The sequence below is a fragment of the Sceloporus occidentalis genome, unplaced genomic scaffold (assembly GCF_023333645.1).
Source record: "Sceloporus occidentalis isolate IW3139 unplaced genomic scaffold, rSceOcc1.0.p SCAF_48, whole genome shotgun sequence".
Classification (NCBI taxonomy): Eukaryota; Metazoa; Chordata; class Lepidosauria; order Squamata; family Phrynosomatidae; genus Sceloporus; species Sceloporus occidentalis.
Window position 1 is genome coordinate 6405333 of NW_028317028.1, and position 21617 is coordinate 6426949.

General features: G+C 37.6%; 1 protein-coding gene across 1 annotated transcript in view; it reads left to right on the forward strand.

The window, feature by feature from the left end:
* Positions 1-611: 611 nt before the first annotated feature.
* LOC149289166 (adhesion G protein-coupled receptor D1-like) overlaps positions 612-21617 on the forward strand; it is a 175417-nt gene continuing 154411 nt past the window's right edge. The window contains exons 1-4 of the mRNA XM_089491043.1: positions 612-677; positions 2240-2276; positions 6482-6598; positions 14386-14481. Of these exons, the coding sequence (XP_089347169.1) occupies positions 612-677; positions 2240-2276; positions 6482-6598; positions 14386-14481 (316 nt within the window). The remainder of the gene's footprint in view (positions 678-2239; positions 2277-6481; positions 6599-14385; positions 14482-21617) is intronic.

Below are 21617 nucleotides of genomic sequence, written 5' to 3' on the forward strand. Positions count from 1 at the left end.
AACCTCCATCCTATGTAGAAATAGAAACAGTCCTCCTTATCTAAAATCTATAGCCTGCGCTCTATTTACTTAGCAAATTACCATTGTCCCTCACAGCCTGGTGTTAGGACCCAGGGAAAGGCTTGCAATGTCCGGATATAAATAGTGTAGTGGAATAGGACAAAGTTTGAGGAGTGAGCGTGACATCACTCATGCTTTTTCTCCACCCTACATTTTGTGGGCTAGAGGTACATATTGTCAGAATCTGAACTCGGATCCCTTAGAAGTGACAAGAACAACAGATGTATTATGCTGCGAGAGTTGTGTCTTTCTTTCTGTATCTGCCATAAACTTGGATTATTGATTTACAGATGATGCAAAGATACAAAGAAAGGGCATTCCAAGTAAAAAAAAAAAGGCTTTGTAATTGAAATGCAAACTTTGGAGTAACTGCATTGCATGTTATCCAATGAGTCCTGGAGAATTGATACTTTATAACAACAGCAGGCCAATTGCACTGAAAAAACCCACGATTCGGTACTATTTTGTTTTTGAAGAGCTGACAGCGAGGTGTATCCCCATCTTTTGGATACCCTACGGAATAACACCACAAGTTGCTTTTCATTGAATCGATGGAGAGGTCACTACATTTCTTTACCTGGATTGTAATTCTGATTGTGCGACCTTGTGGAAATCAGGTAAATGTTTTACTTATACAAAGTATGACCCCCACCAAAAAAAATATAATTTCCACCCGCTTCAGTGAGTTCTGTTACGACCTTCACTTAACAAAACTTCACACTAACAAAAAGTTGTACTTTGTGCATTTTAAGAGGAAACGTATACCTTCTTTAATAAAAGTACTATTATTTTACTGATAATATGTTATTTTTTTCACCCTAAAATTACTTTTAGCAATTTGATCAGGTTATGAAGGACTGAAAGTTATAGTGTACAATTATTAAAGATCAGAAAAACTAATGCCTTTGCACTTTTAGATATGTTCCAAAATTCTTTATACGTGAGAATTTAGGGTTTGGTCCAGACTCTGAAGGTCTTTGTGTAGATGTCAAAAAGGTTCAGTCCTGAGTTGCTTCTTCATCCTCTTACACCAGGTTTCTCAACCTTTTTACAATCATGTACCCCCTAGTACCTGATTTCTCCAACAAAGTACCCCCGATATTGAATAAATTCTGAAGATTAAACTATTTTATTGTGCTTTTTATCAGGATTTGAAAAAAAAACCTCATAACAAACATACAATGTCCTAATGTCAGTGGTTTAATAGTTCATAAACTGAAAGGTTTTTAAGATACTGTATATGCCCGACTCATTAAAGTATCTGTTATAATTAAACCCTTTTTTGAAATGCATACAAACATTCCAGAAACAGTAAATATACTTTAAAGTTATGACTATTAATATGATGTATGACCATCTGATTGCTTTGACTTTATAAAGTAAGTCATCCTGAGATTTGTCCGACAAAGTTGTGTTTATCTTCAAGATGACGTGGTTTACTTTTCACAACCAAAGTGCATAACAGTTTGTCGGTAGTTGTAACTCTCAGGGATTGTACATTATTTATGCATGTTTGCTATAAAACCAATATTAATGTTTAAGCTGAGACGCTGAGATACAGAACTGCATTTCTGACCCGGGGTGTGATGTGATATTCAGTAGATACATTCTACATACATTCAGTAGAATATTGGATTTTCTTTTACCTTTGGAGTTTCTGATGGTCTGTTAATAATCTCTATAATCAAAATTATGTTAATACTTTGATGGTAGGGATCTGAGAATCCTGTACGCATAGAGAGCAATTCTGGTGCATAGTGGAGCAATCAGTAGGAGTGTCTTATTGCCAGTGATTGCCTAATTTTACAGCATTAAGTTCGAATGGCTCATTATAAATAATGTCACAGTGTAATTTTTTTATTATTATTATTCCTTGTTTACTGCTGAGTCTGAGGCATTAAAGGCACAGCTTTCATTAGAGAGAAACCCCCTATATATCGAGATGGCCCTTATGGATCTGTCTGAAGTACACATTTCACATTTCTGTAAAGGTACCTATAAATCTCTTTTGTAAGCCTGGGAACATTTTAATTTTCATGTCTGTACAGAACATCCATTTTAATATATTTTTATTATATCAATTTTAGACATGTATTATTAAGTGATACATTTTCTGTGATTTTAATATTTCCCCATAATACTGGAAGATAATATCCTTTTTTCTTCTTCTTCAATGCAGGCTCTTGGGAATCACTCCAAACCTCAGAATCATCCAGGTAAATCATTTAAAAAGTAATAATGCAAAAAAAAAAAAATCACTAATGAAAAAAGGATATTGAGTCAGTATGTAATGGTACTGCAGTATATTGTGAACGGATGAATGTAGAATGGGATAGAATGGACATACGTAAAATGTTAATCAAAGGCTCTGTAGCTGCGGTTGTGAAAGACAAGCTAACATGTAGCACTCCAGATGATCTAATGATGCTATGAAAATCGTGGTTCCCCCCCAAATAGGGAACTACATATTGGCTATTACAGATGTTGCTAAATCAAAATTCTCATGTCACAGACTCATAAAGCATTAACCAGCCAACTGTATCAAACATATTGAGAAGAACACTAGATGACTATCCCAGAAGAACAAACTCAGCATGATTTTGTGAAATACAGAACATGTGTGATTTAAATACCTCTCCACACCTGTTACTACATTTCCTATTGGTATATACAGTAAAAAACTTTAAGGAGACCTTCCAGTTCCTGCTTGATGTCACAGGATAGTCACCGAAAATATTGCACGATTAAAAAATTGTTGTCGGTGGTGATTTTGGAATACTAGGAATGATTATTATATGCTAAATTCATCAGAGTAGGTGGGACACTACCTTTTCACTAACACATTCATTCTATGGTTCTTGATAAGAAATGTTTCATAGACATTAAAGTCCAAAAGTCTCGTGATAGCTATGTGTTGGTAGTATAGTTTTTTGAAACCAGACATCTACATTGTTGTACAAACCTCATTGTCATTAGACATATGTCCATATCTGGATTCTCTTGATACATGTGGTAGACTGGCAACCATACATCTACCTAGAAGCTTCCTCTTGGCCATGTGACATCACAGTGGGCAATCGAAACTTTAGATGTAGTGCGGTGACACTAGACCCAGCACATGCAGACCTCTTGTATGACTTCCTATTCTATCGGAAGAGAAACTTTTCATGTTTTAAGGTCTGCATGAAGCATTTCACAGTGGGAAACAACTTGTATTACCAAAAAACAACAAGTACATTTCTGATGATTTCCCACCTGTTTTTTCATATTAGTCCTGTTAAACAACATTATTCTAAATTTGTATTTTCAGAATAAAATGCCTCTACTTGCATTGCAAGACATGTGCTTTGAAAACTTTAAGCCCATGATCATTATACACACACATGCAAATGACACTTTTAGTACTTCCCATAAACTTGGACCACAAACCGAGTGTTTTGTAGCATGATTTTTTTCACATATGCTCTAATTTGACTTACTATTTTTTGTTTTTAAAATTATCACTATCATTATTTTACCATAAAGTTTAGGGGGTGCTTGAATTTGATAATACAACCCAATTGTGTTGGGACAAATGAGTATTCTATGCTTACAGTCTAGAACCATTATATTAACAGATGGTGCAAGTTCCCATTATATCAGAAGGGTTAATTTAAAGAGACCTACTCATGCATTTAACACTGATATTGCCAACAAATAATTAGAAATTATTCCATCTTACTTTTACTTCATCTTCAACAAAAAATGATTTTAACTTCACAGGTCAGTTTGACAATATTGTATCCTGAACTGTTTAAACAAATACATACACTGGTTTCCTGCTGTATGAGAAAAAACATACATTTAGTTACAGCCCTGGCATGCAAAGCGGACTGTGTTATATTCATGGCTTCAGTAACCAGGAACCTTATGATTAAATGTAATTTGATTTGTGTGGAGTAGAGTATCAGCATATTATAGAACAGCTGGTTTTAATGTTAAGCCCAGAATAAGACACTATACTCTTGCTGTTGTTATTGCAGCAGATATTTTGTATTCACGTAAATATCTGATATACAGCGAGATTCCATATTAAATACACAGATGAGTATGATGTGTCTTGTAGACTGAGCCACTATTTTATTGGCAAAAAACTGAAAATGTTTTGCACCATCCCCAGCACTCAAAGGGTTAAATCTTTAAGTCACAAGGAAAGGTCATAGTTGTTGTCCCATCTGTAAGTAGAAGAAAAACCTATGCCTTAACAGACCACTGACACATACAGGAGGCCATAGGCAAACTCCTATTTTCCTTGTGGTTAATTAAGGCAGCTCTGACCAGTACCTTATTTTGTGCATTATGTGTATATATAAAAAAATGACTACTGTTCAAAGTTTAAGAAGTGGCCCATTCCCATGTTCGTTTCAGGTGAAAATTCGCATATGTTCTTCGTATTCGTTTTTCTCTTTGTTTTCTGACAGTTTTCTAGAATATCTTAATTCTTCCATAGTATAGCAGGGGTTAATGTGGTAATCCACAAGGGAGAAAAAGCTTATAGGGTAAGAATCACTAAGCTTTGGCGCCAGGATTTAAAGGTCCATAAGAGTGACTCTATTGGTCGCCGGCAGGGGGCTCATCTGGCATCAACCAATAAAGAGGAGCTGCCCTTTCCCATTCATTCTTCAGTGTGAATGCAATTATGTCAATGCTGCTGCTAACTGTCACAGTGTTTTACATTTGTTTGATTCATATGTTCGTTTCTGGCGATTTATATAAATGATCCAACACTCCCTCATTCATAAAAAGAACCTATGAATGAAACAAATGTATAACGCTGTAAAAGTTAGCAGCATTGACATAGCAGGATTCATTTCACACTAAAGAATGAATGAGAAAGAGCAGCAGCTCAGACTCTTCATTGGTTGATACCAGGCGAGCCCCCTGCTGGCGACCAATAGAGTCGCTCTTACGGACCTTTAAATCCTGGCGCCAAAGCCGGGTTTTCCTTTTTCTTGTGCGTCTTTGTCTACATTTATCAGCCGCCATATTCGTTTGTTTGTTATTCGGTTCAATTTATTACCATAGCAACCAACAGCTGTCTTAAAACATATACATATCTTTATTCATTCACAGCCAAAATAATCTGTCTAAAGAACCTACCAAATATCACTGTTTTCAAAAGTCTGTGTATGGTACCCAAATTCCTTTGTCTTACTCATGCCCCTGTTGTGAGACACAATTTTAGGACAATGTATGTATTATAGTTGTTTAGGGCTGTACTGGTGATGATGGAGCGGTGCTGGCACTTTAAGGCCGGTGGCTGCCTGATAATGTAAGTGTGTCCAATGACTGGGCATATCCAGCCGTTGTGGCAGATTGGGTGACTGTATGGTGCTGTCAGTCAGTGGCCCACCCGGCCCAGTATGCCAGATGGCCGGTCCAGGCCCGAATGTGTATTTAAGTTTGCATAACTTGAATCAAAATATAGCTATAGAAAGGTCATAAAGACACCAAGAAAGCTCAGAAAACATCAGACACAACACCCTAGAAATTGTTTTTGTTCTGTGTTAATGAAAAAGTTGAGATTTACGATAAAATGTCTGTGTGATGTAAATATGACAATGTCTGGAAGAACTGTACGGTAGTATCACTGTAGGACCCATTTATGTAAGCAGGGCAAAACAGGTCACGCTAAATGTTCTCTGCTGGGATGACAGCCATTACTGGTCAATGATAATGTGGCGTTGCTTGAAATTTCCCACATTTCTGTTATTAGAGATTCCAGTTTATTTCTGTGCTAGCTTTTCTGGGGACATATTACAGTGCTTCTCAGTAGTAAAATCACATGTTGAATAGAGGTGTTTTTTTCATATCACTGGGATCCCTGGCAGACTTAATTCTTATGGGAGTTTTCTGTGTTTCCTAATACAAAAATACATCTGTCTTTTGCAGAAAACTGAACGTAAACTGTGTTGAGGAAAGAAATCCAGTTTAACTCTTTTATTGTATACATCCCCAATCTCTCTACTTAATAGGACTTATACATGTTGGTTTTATATAGACCAGGCATGTCCAAAGTCCGGCCCGAGGGCCAATTGCGGCCCACGTTCCGGACTTATAAGGCCCCACAGATAGGTTGCCCAAATATAGATCTGTTTTTTTTACATCAAAGGCAGAGTGATTTAACACCTGTTTAGATTTGTCATCCAAGTCACAAAATGAAAAGTATGCCGTTTTCAATAAACTTTGCATAAAATAGTTCACTTGCATTTAATTTTAATGGTTCAAAGAATGTCAGGCAAAATGGTCGGCCCTCGCACATGTTCACTTCATGAAATCTGGCACTCTTCGAAAAAAGTTTGGACATGCCTGATATAGACTGACAAGCTTTTAACACGATTGGTCCTGTAAGCATGACACTTACACTCTTCTCTGATTCTAGGTTTCCAGGTATTGAGGTTGGCCTCACATTACTGGCCCTTGGAGGTGGTGAATGGAATTCAAGAGCTGCCAAAGAGCATTGAAGGCAGAACAGGTCCTGATAATGAAAGTGATAGAAGTATGTGCGGTAAACACCTAATAGAAAGAAGACTCAATGTTTAGTCGGATTTTATTTACTGGTTTACAGTTTTGATAATGTAGTTACTTAAGTTTAATAGTAACCACTTTCTTGAGCTTTAGGATTTTGCACACAGCTTCATTCTGTAAGTGGCAGTGGAATGAATTCATTTTCATTGGTATGTGACATGGTGCTGTGACACCGTGAGTGTAAGTGTTGTTGACTTTTATTGCACTGCCATACAAACACCTTTTACGGTTGCAATGTCACAGCATATTGCATCTGCCCTAAGGCATGTTGTATTCTGATGGCACAAAGTGTCTCTACAGAATCAGAAGAGATATGATTTTGTATGACAGGTGTTGACGACATTTAATTTGCCATTATTTAATGCATGTGGCTTAATTATTGATGCCACAGTAGCATATTAGCTCTACCTACACTAGAACCAACATAATATTAAGCCACAAAATCATGGGTTTATATACCTGGGAACTCCACCATATACCTGGGAATATATATTGATTGTTATATAGCACATTCACAACTAGGCATTTCAAGTCGGAATGGTCAATCACGAAGCAGTGTTCATTTTCCAACTGTTAAGTTCGAACAAAAGAGGCCTTTTTTGATTTAGAAACAACATCCGAGAGGGCAGATCCTTTGCTACCTTCTGGGGTCACCTTTTACTTACAGCAGCAACATCTCAATGTTTAGAAAGAGAGCCATACCCGATTTTGCATTGCAGGACCACCACCAGCAACAGCAGCACTAACCCAGTGGGCACACATATCCAGTAGAACGCTATTTGATTGAATTTGTGCCAAAATTTTTATTGGCTTGATCCCTCAGAGTAAGGAAGGTGATAAAGCAGCAGCAGCAGTAGTAGGGTACCACGACCCAGGGTACAGGACACTAAATTTCCCCCCACATCAGAAAAATATTTAAAGAATATTTAAAGGAGATTTAGCTGCAGTAGCAGAGGCAGGGCAGACACAACCAACCATATGGTACAAGACTGCATACCCCTGCCACAAAAAAAAAAGAATAATTGACCTCTCAGAGTAAGGAAGGACATTGAGTCTCAGAGGCAGGGCAAGGTGCAGGGTAGGCACTGGCAGGCAGACACATCCAGATTGTATAGGCTTGTACTAGACCAAATTTCCCAGAAAATTTGAAAAAAAATAAAAATTCCCAGAGTAAGGAAGGATACTGTGCTGCAGCAGCAGAGTCAGGACACACATCCAGATTGTGCAGGACTAAATATTAGAAGAAGAAAAATTGATTAAGTAAGAAATTAAGCCACAGAGGCTATATATATATATTAGAAAAAATTAAGAACTGATCATAGTAAAGAACGATATTGAGCCAGAGAGGCAGGGTACAAAGTGGGTACTGGCAGACAGAATGACCCCCCCATATTAGAAAAAAAGAACTGATCCCCAGAGTAAGGAAGGACATTGAGCCACAGCAGCCACAGAGGCAATGCACAGGGCAGAGACATCCAGCTACTTGGTACAGGACTGAATTTCCCAAATATTAGAAAAAAATAAAAGAATTAACCACCCCGGATTACAGAAGGCAACAGAGTAGCAGCAGCAGTAGTAAAACATGTAGCCTAGGCAGGCACTAGCAGATAGGTACTGTAGCCCATTGGTGCAGGACTAAATTTCCTTTAACATTAAAAAAATAAAATAAAAGGCTTGAACACTTCAGAGTAACAGCTGCAAGTTTGCCCCAGAAGCAAAGCTGTGCTTTTGTGTGTACATAAGTGTTGGATAATACCAGAATTGGTGAGATGTCCTTTACCCAGGCTCACTTCCTTATGACGCAATTGGGAGCTTGCAGTGTGCCTGTCTCCCACACTCTCAAACTAATCACACACTTTATTAAGGTGCTGTGAACTAGGTGAAGTAGTAGTGGTACCAGCGTTTTTTCTCATCAGAGGTTCAGCCTACCTGGGACTGGTTTCCCATGGGTCATCTGAATACTTTTTTTTCACACATGTCTGCTGCTAGGGTGACCATTTTTTTTCTGCCATTCAGGGACACACTATGAAGAGCATGAGATCACACACACAGGTGTATATATATATATATATATATATATATATATATATATATATATGCGTTAGACATGTATTTGGAACTACACAATATGTACTTATCTCTTCGAAGTAAAGACTGTGATTGAAATATTTCAAAATAACAGTTGAACCGGCAGTTATTTTTCATTCTTTAATATTAGCCCTTGCTGCCGATTATTAGCCCCTGCTAACGGTACATTTTATATTGAAAAAAAGTTGGCCCTATGCAAGCATTTCCTTGGGCCTCGCTCCACGCTCCCTAGCATGCAATTCATTGTGTGAATGAATTATGTCAATAAAAGTGTGAATTGGTGAGTAACTGTAAAAGTGTAGATGTATAATTTAGGGCTGAAACAACTAATCGATAATGAAAATCGTTGTCAACGATTTTCATTATCGATTAGTCGAATCGATTTTTATCGATTATAAAGAGGTTTTTTTCAGAGCAAATGCTCTGAAAAACTCCTCTCCTTATATAATCCGACCTCAAACAGAGATCGGATTATAACACTAGAATCCAGATTCCCCGCAACGCTGCAGGTGACCTGGATTCCCCTCACTGTCAGCCGGTCTCTCACTTCCGTCTCTCTCCCCCCTCCCATACACACCTCTGACTCCTCCCCCCTCCCATACATCGCTCTGCCTCTCTACCCGGCTCTGTTGCTGACAGGCACTTTCAGCCTTAGCATAAGTGAAGGGCAGTAACGGAGGCTGTCTGTGCGATGCAGACCCCCACCGGCTGACAGAGAGGATGATTCTCTGTCAGCCGGTGGGGGTCTGCGCGATGCGCACAGACAGCCTCCGTTACTGCCCTTCACTTACACTGAGGCTTCTATGAAGCTGCAGTGAAAGTGCCTGTCAGCAACGGAGGTTCACAAAGCACCAGGGAGTCGGGAGAGAGACAGAGTGATGTATGGGAGGGGGAGGAGTCAGAGGGGTGTATGGGAGGGGGGAGAGAGACGGAAGTGAGAGACCGCCTGACAGTGAGGGGAATCCAGGTCCCCTGCAGCGTTGCGGGGAATCTGGATTCTAGTGTTATAATCCGATCTCTGTTTGAGGTCGGATTATATAAGGAGAGGAGTTTTTCAGAGCATTTGCTCTGAAAAAACCCTCTTTTTATAATCGATAAAAATCGATTCGACTAATCGATAATGAAAATCGTTTACAACGATTTTCATTATCGATTAGTTGTTTCAGCCCTAAATTATACATCTACACTTTTACAGTTACTCACCAATTCACACTTTTATTGACATAATTCATTCACACAATCATTTATTCTCTCACTCATTCACACAAGTCATTTACACATATTCATTAATGCATTCTCACTCATTCACACAATTCATCCACACATTAATTCTTTTATTTTCTCACTCATCCACACATTAGTTCTGTCATTTTCTCACTCATTCCCACAATGCATCCACACATTAATTAATCCATTCTCTCACTCATGCTCACTCTTTATTTCAATATTCTTACTACCCCCTTCTCACTATCTACCCCCCTCATCCCTTCTCACTATCTACCAGACTCTGTCTCGCTGCTCTGTGCCCTGCTTCATTGCTGAGCGGCGGTATATGATGTCATATTCCGGCGCGCAGCATGAAATGGCGGCACCACGACCAAGCTAGAGGCCTCACGGAGGAGACTGTGGGGCACCGAGCGGTCAGAAAAAAAAAAAAAGGACGGTGTTTCAAATTCCGGGACAATGCATTGACTTAAAGTCCCATTGTGGGACATTCCCAGGCAATCCGGGACACGTGATTTATTGTTTTGTATTGTCAAAAATAAAAGGTTTTGCTGGTAGTATAAGTGTATCACTAAGGCACAACTTAATAGGCAAATGGCAACATATTTAAATAACTGGCTCAATGATTAATAAATAAAACCTTCTGCTTCGGTTCCAGCAAATCAATAAAAGAAACTATAGTTGTACAGCTTCTCCAATCCACTTCACCCCAGTGACTTTTCTGCACTACACTATTGACACTTGCCGTATAGTAGATGAGCCTCAATCTCAGCTTCAACACTGTCAGTATCACTGACTGTCTCTCAATCATAATTCCCATCAGTCTGTGGCAGTTACGGACAAGATGAAATGGCATCAGTACACTATGTCTATGCTGGTCCCTTCCCCTTGTAAATGCTGATTGGCCATACTGAAGGGAAAAAAGTCCACATGTTGTTGGAATCACAGCCATAAACATTAATTACATTTTAACCTATCAGTTATTAATATGTACCCTCCTGCACACAGTCCCTTCCAATTTTACCCCCTAAAAGAGCACAAAAACAGGTTGTAATGGCAATAGAGATAATTTAAATGTTTCCGATCATCATGTCATGATAAGTAGTCAGATATAAGCTTTGCATCAGGAAAGTAAGATATGCAAACCCAGCATCTCTGTTGTAAATGTAAAAAATAAGCGTTTACTTTACAGTTTCGCTTTGACAGTGTCAAGATGTTCTTGATCTGAAATTGTACTTTAATACTTGAGAATGGATGTTCTTGTCTCTCTGTTGCTTGTCATTTGTAATTTTCACTTTTGAGAAGTCTTTGAAACTGAGCGGATAAGATCTAAGGACAACTTCGTGTTGTGGCATGGGTTACGCTTTTCAAATATTTTATATATTTACTGGGTCATATATAACTTAATGTTTATTTATATAATACTTAACACAAATATACACCCTGTAAAATTAGATTTATACTCCTGATGCTTGAAGCCAGGATTATTAAATGTTTGACTGTTTTTTGGCTCCTATAGAATCTCTGGGTTCTCTTTTGACAGATATCAGAAGTAATTTTAATAAACTATTGCCAGTAAAACACGAGAATAAGCATTCATTTTACGAGAGATCTTTGCATAACCGACCCGACATTATACGGGTCATCATTGTGCTGGCGTTTGATTTAACACTAAACAGATGCCCTGACAGTATCATGAAAAGTGCCGATCACAGCTAATTTCAAGATGCTATTGATATTAGACAAGCTGTTTTCTCAATCCTTGGGACAGAATGTCTCCGTTTCTAAATATGGTCTGAATCGGTACATATATTCACATGCAGTTTATATATTCTGGACAACAAATATATAAATAGAAAATGCTGGTGTATTTTCACAACCTCCTTTCATGTTTCAGCAGAACAAAATGTGCATGGTACAAACGTCTTTATGCATTTTTTATGTTTGTCTCATTTACTGCTGCTCCGTTTGCTTTATTACATGTTTGCTTTCCATAATATTCCATGGTATCATTATCATGTGCAATCACTGTTTTGCAAGCGTTGTGTTATCATTGTTATTTGACTTTATATCTCTCAACTGTCTGATGCTGCATTCCCCGCAGACTTGACTTAGCTATGATACATCTCTAAGATGATTGCAGTGACATTTGTGAATATTTTCAATGTCTACAAATTGTTACCTCCTGAACACCTGCTTCTAGTTAGACAAAGATATACAAGCTTGGCAAAATCTAAAATAAAAAATATTGAAAGTAGATTAATCTACATTCTTTGAAGCAGCCAATCTGTGGCACAAAGGTGCTTCCATCTAAATCAATAGGACTGCTTTCTGTACAAGCGCATAGTTTGTCATCCCACATGCAACATTTTCCAGACCCGCTCTGGAGCTGACTGAAGATAAGTAAACTGTGTGCCAGGAGATGCGTTTGGCCAAACACTGTGAATTTTTGGGAAGTATTGCTAGGAGCCAAGTATTGTCCCTGACAGCCCCATTGAGGAAAAATGCATATTAAAGCCGCAATAAGTACTTTTTTGTGCATTTTTATCTAAAACTTCAAAGATGCAGTAACAGGAAGGCATTGCCACTGAAATCAATAGAAGTGCTTTCTACATATGCACACTTAACACCCCACCAGCGCAGCATCCACCAAGCCATCACTGGACCTGATTGGGCAGTAAGTACATCATGTGCAAGGAGATGTGTTCAGCTGCACAGTATAGCTAGGGTAATGCTGCTGAATCCTCCATGCATATGATGGCTGGAGTGTCCCTTTATTGGGTATAGTTACTTTCTTTGGGCATAGTTACTTTCTTTGGGCTTCTTTAGCTCGGAATGCTCCCTTAGCTTTTGCACTATAGAAAATAACAATTGTGCCATGTATTCATGAAAAAACAAAACAGCTCTTGAATACTGGCTGTGTGCTTCACATTCTTTGTTCCTTTTTAGTCAAGCTAAGAACTTCTCGACTAGTTTTGACTCCATCAAGAGCGTCTGCTATTTTCAGCAAAGTGAAGCCACTTATAAAGATGAACACCTAAAGCCATGGATATATTAAATAGCAGAGCACTCTGTGGATAGTCATTTATTATACAAACTGAAATTCAGCTCAAAAGCATGGAAAACAAAATCATTGTTTGTGAAAGTCCCTAGCTTGAGAGATTCTAATTTTTTAAATAAGCCAGCATTAGTATGTTGGGTGGAGCATGAATAGCGATTGTGTCACTATGGAACAAAATCCTCATGTTGTTGTTGGTTATTGTATGTAAGCCCCCATATTTAACACATTGCACAAGCCTGGTAATAAATACATATATATATAATTTGTTCCAACTTTAAAAGGGTCTTGCTGTGTTAAGACCTGGACATACTTCCCAAGTGTCCATCTTAAGGAGGAACAGACATTCTTTCAGTCCCATATTCCTTTTTTCTTTCTCAGATATCCCTCTTTTCAAGGAGCTTAGTCATAAAAGTCAAACTACCTGTGGACATGAAAAATGCATTCTAGTAAAATTGTCTTATTAACATCCGTCAATAGGCCACAGCCTGTTAAAGAGTTTAGATTAAAAAAAACATACCCCCTATCCATACTTATGTCAGGACCCCAGCCAGCAGGTCGGGTAGGAGCTCAGTTGAAAGGGAATACTAGGGGCTCAGAATGGCAGGGCACACGGCTTAGAAGCCCTAAGGCAGGGTATACAGCTTGGAAACGGCTGGACAGGTAGGTAAGTCTGGGACACAAATCTGGATTGTAAACGTAGCCGAGGTCATACACGGAAGATCAGAACAAAGTACACGGCGCTTTAGCTGCAAGCAGACTAACAGGAACCCAAGCCAAACAATGCAAAGGCCCAGACTGAAGGGCAGTGCAGGTATATAAGGGCAGGGCTAAACTCAGGTAAGCAGATGCAGCTGGTCAGGTCGTTAGTATGTACAGTGATGGGATCCGACAGGTGACCTCTAGAGGCTGCAACGGATATAAAACCCTGGCTGGCAGTGTGGAATCCTGACAACATCTAACCATTCATCTAAGACCAGGCATGTCCAAACTTTTTTCGAAGAGTGCCAGATTTGATGAAGTGAACATGTGCGAGGGCCGACCATTTTGCCTGACATTCTTTGAATCGTTAAAATTAAATGCAAATTTAATTGGGCAACTTATCTGTGGGGCCTTATCAGTCCGGACTTTGGACATGCCTGGTCTAAGACCATTTAGAGTTTTGCCACAACTTTCTTGTGTGACATGGTAGATTTCCTTTTACATTGAAAAGTAGATTACATTGTAGAGGTTAGATTCTGATATTTTAAAGACGCAAAATATTATTAACAATCCTACATTTGCTTTTTCTCCCATTGTTGGTTTTGTCCTGCTTTGTTGAGAGATATAAAGTATGTGTTGTCTCCATTTCTGATTCATTGTTGTGCTTTTTCTTTTATTCATTCCAGCTGTCACCATCCACAACCTCACTGTGTTTCCTTACCATAACTCTTCCTATGTTCATTCAAATGACTCTGCCTACTCTAACTCCTCTGCAACTGTAGGTGAGGACCGAAGGGTATAAATGTATATGTAACTTTACATTGGGTTATTTTTCTGGCAATGGTTAATGGAAATATACTACAATAAAGTACAGCTTTTCCATATATATATATATATAAAAAAGGGACATAAAATATTACATTTTGTTAATTATTGAGTTGCTTTTTACAGTATGAAAAACCAATAGGTTATCAAATACATCCCATTGTATATTAGAGTATATTGACCAAAGTAATCACATTTAATCCTCTGTAGCTTGGTTAAATGCTACCTATTATAAAGTTCCAAATAACAGCTTCTTGAAATTCAATTATAGTGGACTTGTCACCTGAAAAAAGAAGCATAAAAAGTATCATTTTTAATGGCTCAGCATTATTTTCTTAATAAATTTCAAAGAACCTGTTGCAAACCTAGTTGGAGTATGGCATTACAAAGGATTAAAATAATGGATAGATGGCCAATCAAAAGAAAGTGGATAAACGCAGGCTTGGAACTGTCATGCTTTGACCAATAAAAGTATGTTCAAATGAGCTGCTGAAATATTAAGTTTTGTCGTCTAAAAAAATGTGAAATCAATGTAGTGTTTTGAATTTTTGTAAAACGTATATATTTATAACATTTTTGTAAAACAAATATAATTAGAGCAATATGTGGAAACAGATTTGGGTTTAGATGTATAGACAACCTGTACACACACAGCAATCTTACATTTTGCCATTATGGAGGGCATGTACTAAAAAGTCATACATAGAATTACCATGTACTGTATCCACAGTTTATTAGTATTGTTAATTTGCATTCCTGGGAGCTTCTCAGGGCGGACTGCCCAGAGCTCCCCTCTCTTATAATACGTGAAAAGTGGGTGTGGTCATGACAAAGTGGTGGGGCTATGTATGAATACAGGTTGAAGCTAGCGCCATCTAGACTTTTAATTTTTGGGAAGTGGGCGCAATGTGGGTGGGGAGTGGGCATAACCAAATGTTGCTCCCCTGCGCAGAGATTGAAGACACTGACCCCAAACAGCGATGTATCTCATGGAGACTCTGTGTAATAAGTTGCAATACTGTATATTCATGTTACTTTTGATTTTGTTTATTTTTTTCCTCAAACAAGCAGGTGTAGTAGCAGCTTAAAAAGTGTCCCTCTTGTAACTACTCTTACTCTTCATTTCAATGGGAAAATGTATTTCCTATTTTTACATACACTTTTTAAATTGCAAAATATTCACAGTAAATTGTCACAAACTATAAAACATAAGCACCCTTTTTTTGCAGTATGCTTTTGGTTTGAAGGTAAGCTCAGTGGTTGCTTATTAAATTTCCCCTAAATTGGTAAGAAAAAAAAGTAACGGAAGTGTTGAATGAAGTCTGTTTTATTTCTGTGACAATACATATTATGCTGATGGTTATATAACTGCTTTAGTTGACAGGTCAGCTTAAAATTGCAAAATTCTTGACATGTTTTGATTTCTGATGTATCTTGGAGTCATTAATTTGGTATTAGCTTGACAATTCCGTTATATCAGAATGTTTGAACGCTATTTCAATAGTGATTTAACAGGCCTGTGTCTTTAACAGTGTCAGTAACTGCTTTTCATTAACTTTTAATTCAAGACTGGGCCTTCATTCAAATTGTTTCTTGTGTTGTAGCTGGCAGGGGGGCTATTGTAGGATCTTTGTGTTAAAATTGTTGCAGTAAAACCTCCTCCAATACTCTTCCATATAATACTATTATTGAAGTAGGATCCACAGGAGGTACTTATTGAATGGCCAGCCCCAAGTGCAGAACACATGGCACGGATATCATCACTTAGAAGTAAACAGAAATAATAGCTTACTTATAAATACTATCTATTTGAAGACCATTCACTGCTAGTGGTATTGTTTAAAAACGTATTAATATCTATATTTATAATATTATTTATTTTTATCAGGAAGTTATTTTCTTCAGGGATGAGTGAAGCAACCTGAGATTGCTTCACTGTCGTATCTTTTTGAGATTTTAGCAGCATTATAAGCTGTTTTCTCACTTGCATCCTGATGTTCGAAGTGTTAATATAGTCAATAAATCGTATTAATCAACGTCATTTTGGATACAGGACTAATCCTTACATCAATGTTCTTAAGATCAGCCAGGCAGTTGTTCTAGGTATCGAATGTTCATATGTTCATAGCACATTTTGACCTTCTTGAGTTCAGCAATTAACCAAGTGGTGTCCCAATCCCATCTATACCATCAACATACAAACCTCCTAAAGCAGGAGTTTATAGTTGACATGCATGAAAAAGAAAGAGTTCAGACAAAGAAGCACTTAAATATAGAGAAGGCTTGGACTTATATTAATTAGTAAAGAATTACAAATAATAGGTACATATGTTCACTGAAGCGATTTAAAACTAAATACTAAACAATCTTTATTTCTGACCAGAAGGGCATATTTTTCTACTAGTCATGGCAGGAAAAGTCTAGATATAACCACAAACAGAATTCCTTATGATTTATTGTCAGCATAACAATGAAAAATAATGTACTTACAAATTCAGATTGCAGTCTATGTAAGGTGGTGCAATGAGTTCCAAATAGTGAAATTTCCTTATTGAAATTTATAGCCACGGATAACCTTATATAGCCTGCAGTAAACATGCATTTACATGATATCCATTATTAATGAAAGGACAGAATCATTATAAGAGTTGACAACTGCAAAATCCCATGATCAAAGGTGATGAAACCCAGACTGTCATTTCTCTGCCAAAATGTCTCTGCACGCTGTTTTGTATCAGCCTAGGACAGTGGTGTGTAAAATATGAATTTATGGATGATCAGGGGTCCTAAGTTCATAGAAATTATCAATTAATGGAACTTAATGAAGTATAATTGTATAGAGAATACACAACATACATCACAGGCAATTGAGGCACTGGCTATAGAACACTAAGTTTTTTTGCAAATAAATGTCTATTCCTTTGGATAGTTAAAAGTTATCGTAGTATTTGGCATTAAAGGGATTAGCTACATTTTTTTTCCAATGAGCCAGTTCACTGGCATTTGGAACATGACTAACAGAAGCAATTACCCCAGTTCATCCTGCCAAAGATGTTTTATGAGGCTTGTCAAATATTTAGCATACGAAGATCGTGCCAACAGAACAGGGTATCGCTAAAGGCACAGCTACACCTTGTAAATACATTCCACGGCTTTTTGCTGCTTTAAAATGAAATCGCACTTGCTGGCTGCAAGTTAATTCAGGAAGCCAGAGTTAGGCAGCTCATGCAGTAAGTAGCTATACTGTCAAACAGTAGGATTGCGGTGGCATTTGGGAATACTGAGAACTGCATATGATCTCATGTTACCGTTATATTTGCTATTTCTGTATATGAACAATTAAAATAATTTAACAGAATGAAACAAATAAAACTCAGAGTGTCTAGAGAGATAAATATGTCAGTTGAATCATAATAATTACTTTGCGAATGTGAAGTTCATTCTTCATGACAAAGATAAGTTAGAACAGGCTGGGCCAATATGTTGTAGGCATTTGACTACAAATATGAGATAACTTAGCTGTGGGTGCCACACAGACCATACATATTTAATAATGCTGATTTGTATAGAATTACAAAAAAGGTTTACATATTACCCTACCAGTAACAAGGGTAACAAGCAAAAAGGAAAACCTTTAGCTTTTAAATATAGCAGTGCTAAATCTTCAGCAAAATTTACAGCTTGCATTTAGGAAATAGTTCAACGTCTGGTCTAAATAGCTAACCACATTTGTTTTTTTTCCTATGCAAATTGTTTAAGCTTAATGGAACAAAATTTAAAACTATTGTAATAACCCAAAACGTGTTGTTGCTGTGATGTAGAAATTAATGTTTTTTTTCTGAGCATGCAGTTTTAAACTCATGCATCCCATATTACCATTTTGTGTTATACCATGTGCTATACCTTGTACATAAAGAAACTTTTTCACTGTGTCTTTTCGTGCATAGTATATATATATTCCAGTTGGTAGATTTTGTATTGCAAATTGAATTGGTAAATTTACAAGCAGGGCTGCTCTCAAGTTTGAAATTCATGCAGATGCATTATCTTCTCAGGACAATGTATAGCATTAGCATGGCTGCTCCTCGCTCTTGTGTTTTGTGGCTGGTTTCTGTGTGTGCCGCAAATTTGTTGAGCCATGACTCATGGGACACCAATAATCAAATGACCATAAGCCAATGTTTTGTCTTAGTGGAATGTATCCTTTTGTAATTATGGCCTGCATCTTCTGCTTTCATAGTTCTATTTAAGAAAGAAGAATACAGTAGTTTGAACCCCAGAAAACATGTATTAGTTATTATACTGTAGGCCTGATATACCACCATATGTCACTCACGAAAACGGACTGCAAAGATTGGCTGAATTATGTTACAAAATCAGCTAATCTCTTTTTTTTGTTTTAGAAAAGTATTGGTGGAGTGAAACCAGCTTGCTCCCAATTACAATACTTGGGAACTCGGAGTACTTTTAGAAAAGTATTGGTGGAGTGAAACCAGCTTGCTCCCAATTACAATACTTGGGACATGGAGTCTCTGGGTGCTTCCCTGAGTCTCAGGATAAGTTTACTCTACTTTCAATGGGTAGGGGAATGGTGTTTGACCACCCCCACCCCATGCCCATGTCCCCTTTCTACTCCCTATGCACTCAAATCTGTCTGGTGCTATGTTCAGACCCAGGAGCAGGAGCAGAGACGGCTACTCCTCTGGATAGGTACTGTCACTTAAACCAGGATCTGTGCAGGTAGATCCTGGTTTAAGAAAGCAACAAGTTGGCCCAGGCAGCAATCAAGCATAAATGATAAGGCAGTATACAGAGTCAGTCCAGGCAGTAATCATGCATACACGATGAGGCAGTACAGAGTCAGTCCAGGGAGTAATCAAGCATAAATGATAAGAAAGTACAGGGTCGGTCCAGGCAGCAATTAATTAGGTATACATGATAAGGCAGTACATGGTAGGTCCAGGCAGCAATCAGACATACACTTTTAAACTCTATTATTAAATTCTATTAAACTGTCTCAGATCAGGAGGCTAGGAGGCAGATACGTCCAAATACAGACCAAGTTACAACTCAAACCACAGGATACTACACAAGGGATATTAACCACAGAACAGCAAGGTTCAAATGAGAAGATCTGGTTTAAATAGATCAGAACAAGGCGTTCTCACTCTGTCATGAGATCTCCTGCTTAAATGCAACCTCTTGTGTACACTTGCATAGTGCAACATTTTCCACGGCGAGTCATGACAGGCTAGTCCTGCTTCCACTCAGACTATCCCAACCCTATGCATAGCTAGCCCTGCCCCTTGCAAAGCCACTGCTCCAGAGGGAGAGCTAAAGGTAGCCTACCCCGGAAAGTTCAGTTTATATTAGAATTTTTGTAAATCCCTAATGTGTGTTGCATTTGTGTTCTTGTACCGTGTAGTAGGCATGCAGGCAGATTGGTGTAAGAACAGGTGAGGCAAAAATAAATCATTATGTGAAATTCCAATAACAGTTAAACTATGTGGGTCCAATAAAGATGGAATAGTTATTGACTAGAAGTAAGCAGCGCTAACTAAACATTATTAATTGGCAGCCTAGAAGACAAACAACTAGAACGCCTACAATTGTTGACTTCACTGCTCATAGCACAACAGCATGCATTTGTTAAAGTTATCTATAACTTGTTTTGAAGATATTTCATTTAAAGGTTTCTCTAATTAAGCAGAGGTCTGTTACATCCTGTGGCAGGATCAGCATTATCAAAGTTTTGTGTAAATATATTTTACTAGTTTATAACTTGTAAAATGTAGGATATAGTTAATGTGACAGATTCTTGTTAATTGTTATCCAACCTCAAGTAACAATAAACTACCCAGGATCAGGCTCAAGTGAAGAAAGCTCAGCAAAATAATAATTATAGACTTTTTAAATTTTCCATAAATTTGATAAAACTGATGGCTTTCTTAATTAGGGTCAGATGGGTATATTTGATGAATTATCTTTAAGAAGTTATATGTGATTAGATGAAAGCTGCAGTAGAAGGAACATTCTCATTAAATAGAACCATCTTCTTTACCAAAGCCTACAAAGAAAACAGTTTGATTCTCCATTCTCAATTGATAGCAGGTTTGTGCAATCTTAGCTTTTTCAGCCATGTGGTGTCCTTCTGGGATAACATCAAAGTAGATATCACCCTTATGGAGAACTACAAGCTCTTAGTGGAATGTATCCTTTTGTAATCCCTCAAAACATAATCAATCATGGCCTGCATCTTCTGCTCTCATAGTTATGTTTAACAAAAGAGAATAGTTTGTACCTCAGAAAACATGTATCAGTTATTATACTGTAGGCCTGTTAAACCACTATATGTCACTCACAAAAACGGACTGCAAAGAAGGAAACAGAGAAATTACTCAGTGCCAAAGTATCAAAGGGACAATTGAATCCATCCTGACCTCCGTTCTCCTCCATAGCACTTGTTTTAGTACATGTCCCTACCACATTTAATTTGAATGTTGTCTAGAACATATCTCCCCTTTCTTAATGTATTTGTTTAGTACAAATCAACTTTTCAAAGCCAAGGAAAGCTTTGCATACTAAGCATGTGAAATGATACAAATTCTGCATGGACTGTGTCAGAGATTTATGCTCCTGATTAGCAAGCAACTTGCTGGTGTCAAATATCCCAGAAAAAACCCCATTTTATTTGGAATGGATTCTATCCTAGATGTTTACACTTTTTTTTTTTTTTTACATAAGGACCGTATTCAATTGAAACACAGGCTAATATGATCTAAATAAGTGGGTCAATAGGAAGTGAATGTATCAAATGCTATTTCCACTTGGATGATCTGAAGGAAACAGATGAAGCACAAAAAATGACAAGATTTATCTCATAAAGATACACTGGATAATGAGGCACTGGTATATAGTTCACATGGAGCCTGTCTTATTGGCCTTGGCGGTATGGCAGCATATTATAAAATATTGAATTATTCAATATATTTTTTTTAATTTATTACATATATAAATAGTTATATAATTGTCAATAAAAAGCAGAGGGAAATATAATAAACTTCAAAAAGCAAAAAGTTAAGAAACAAAATAC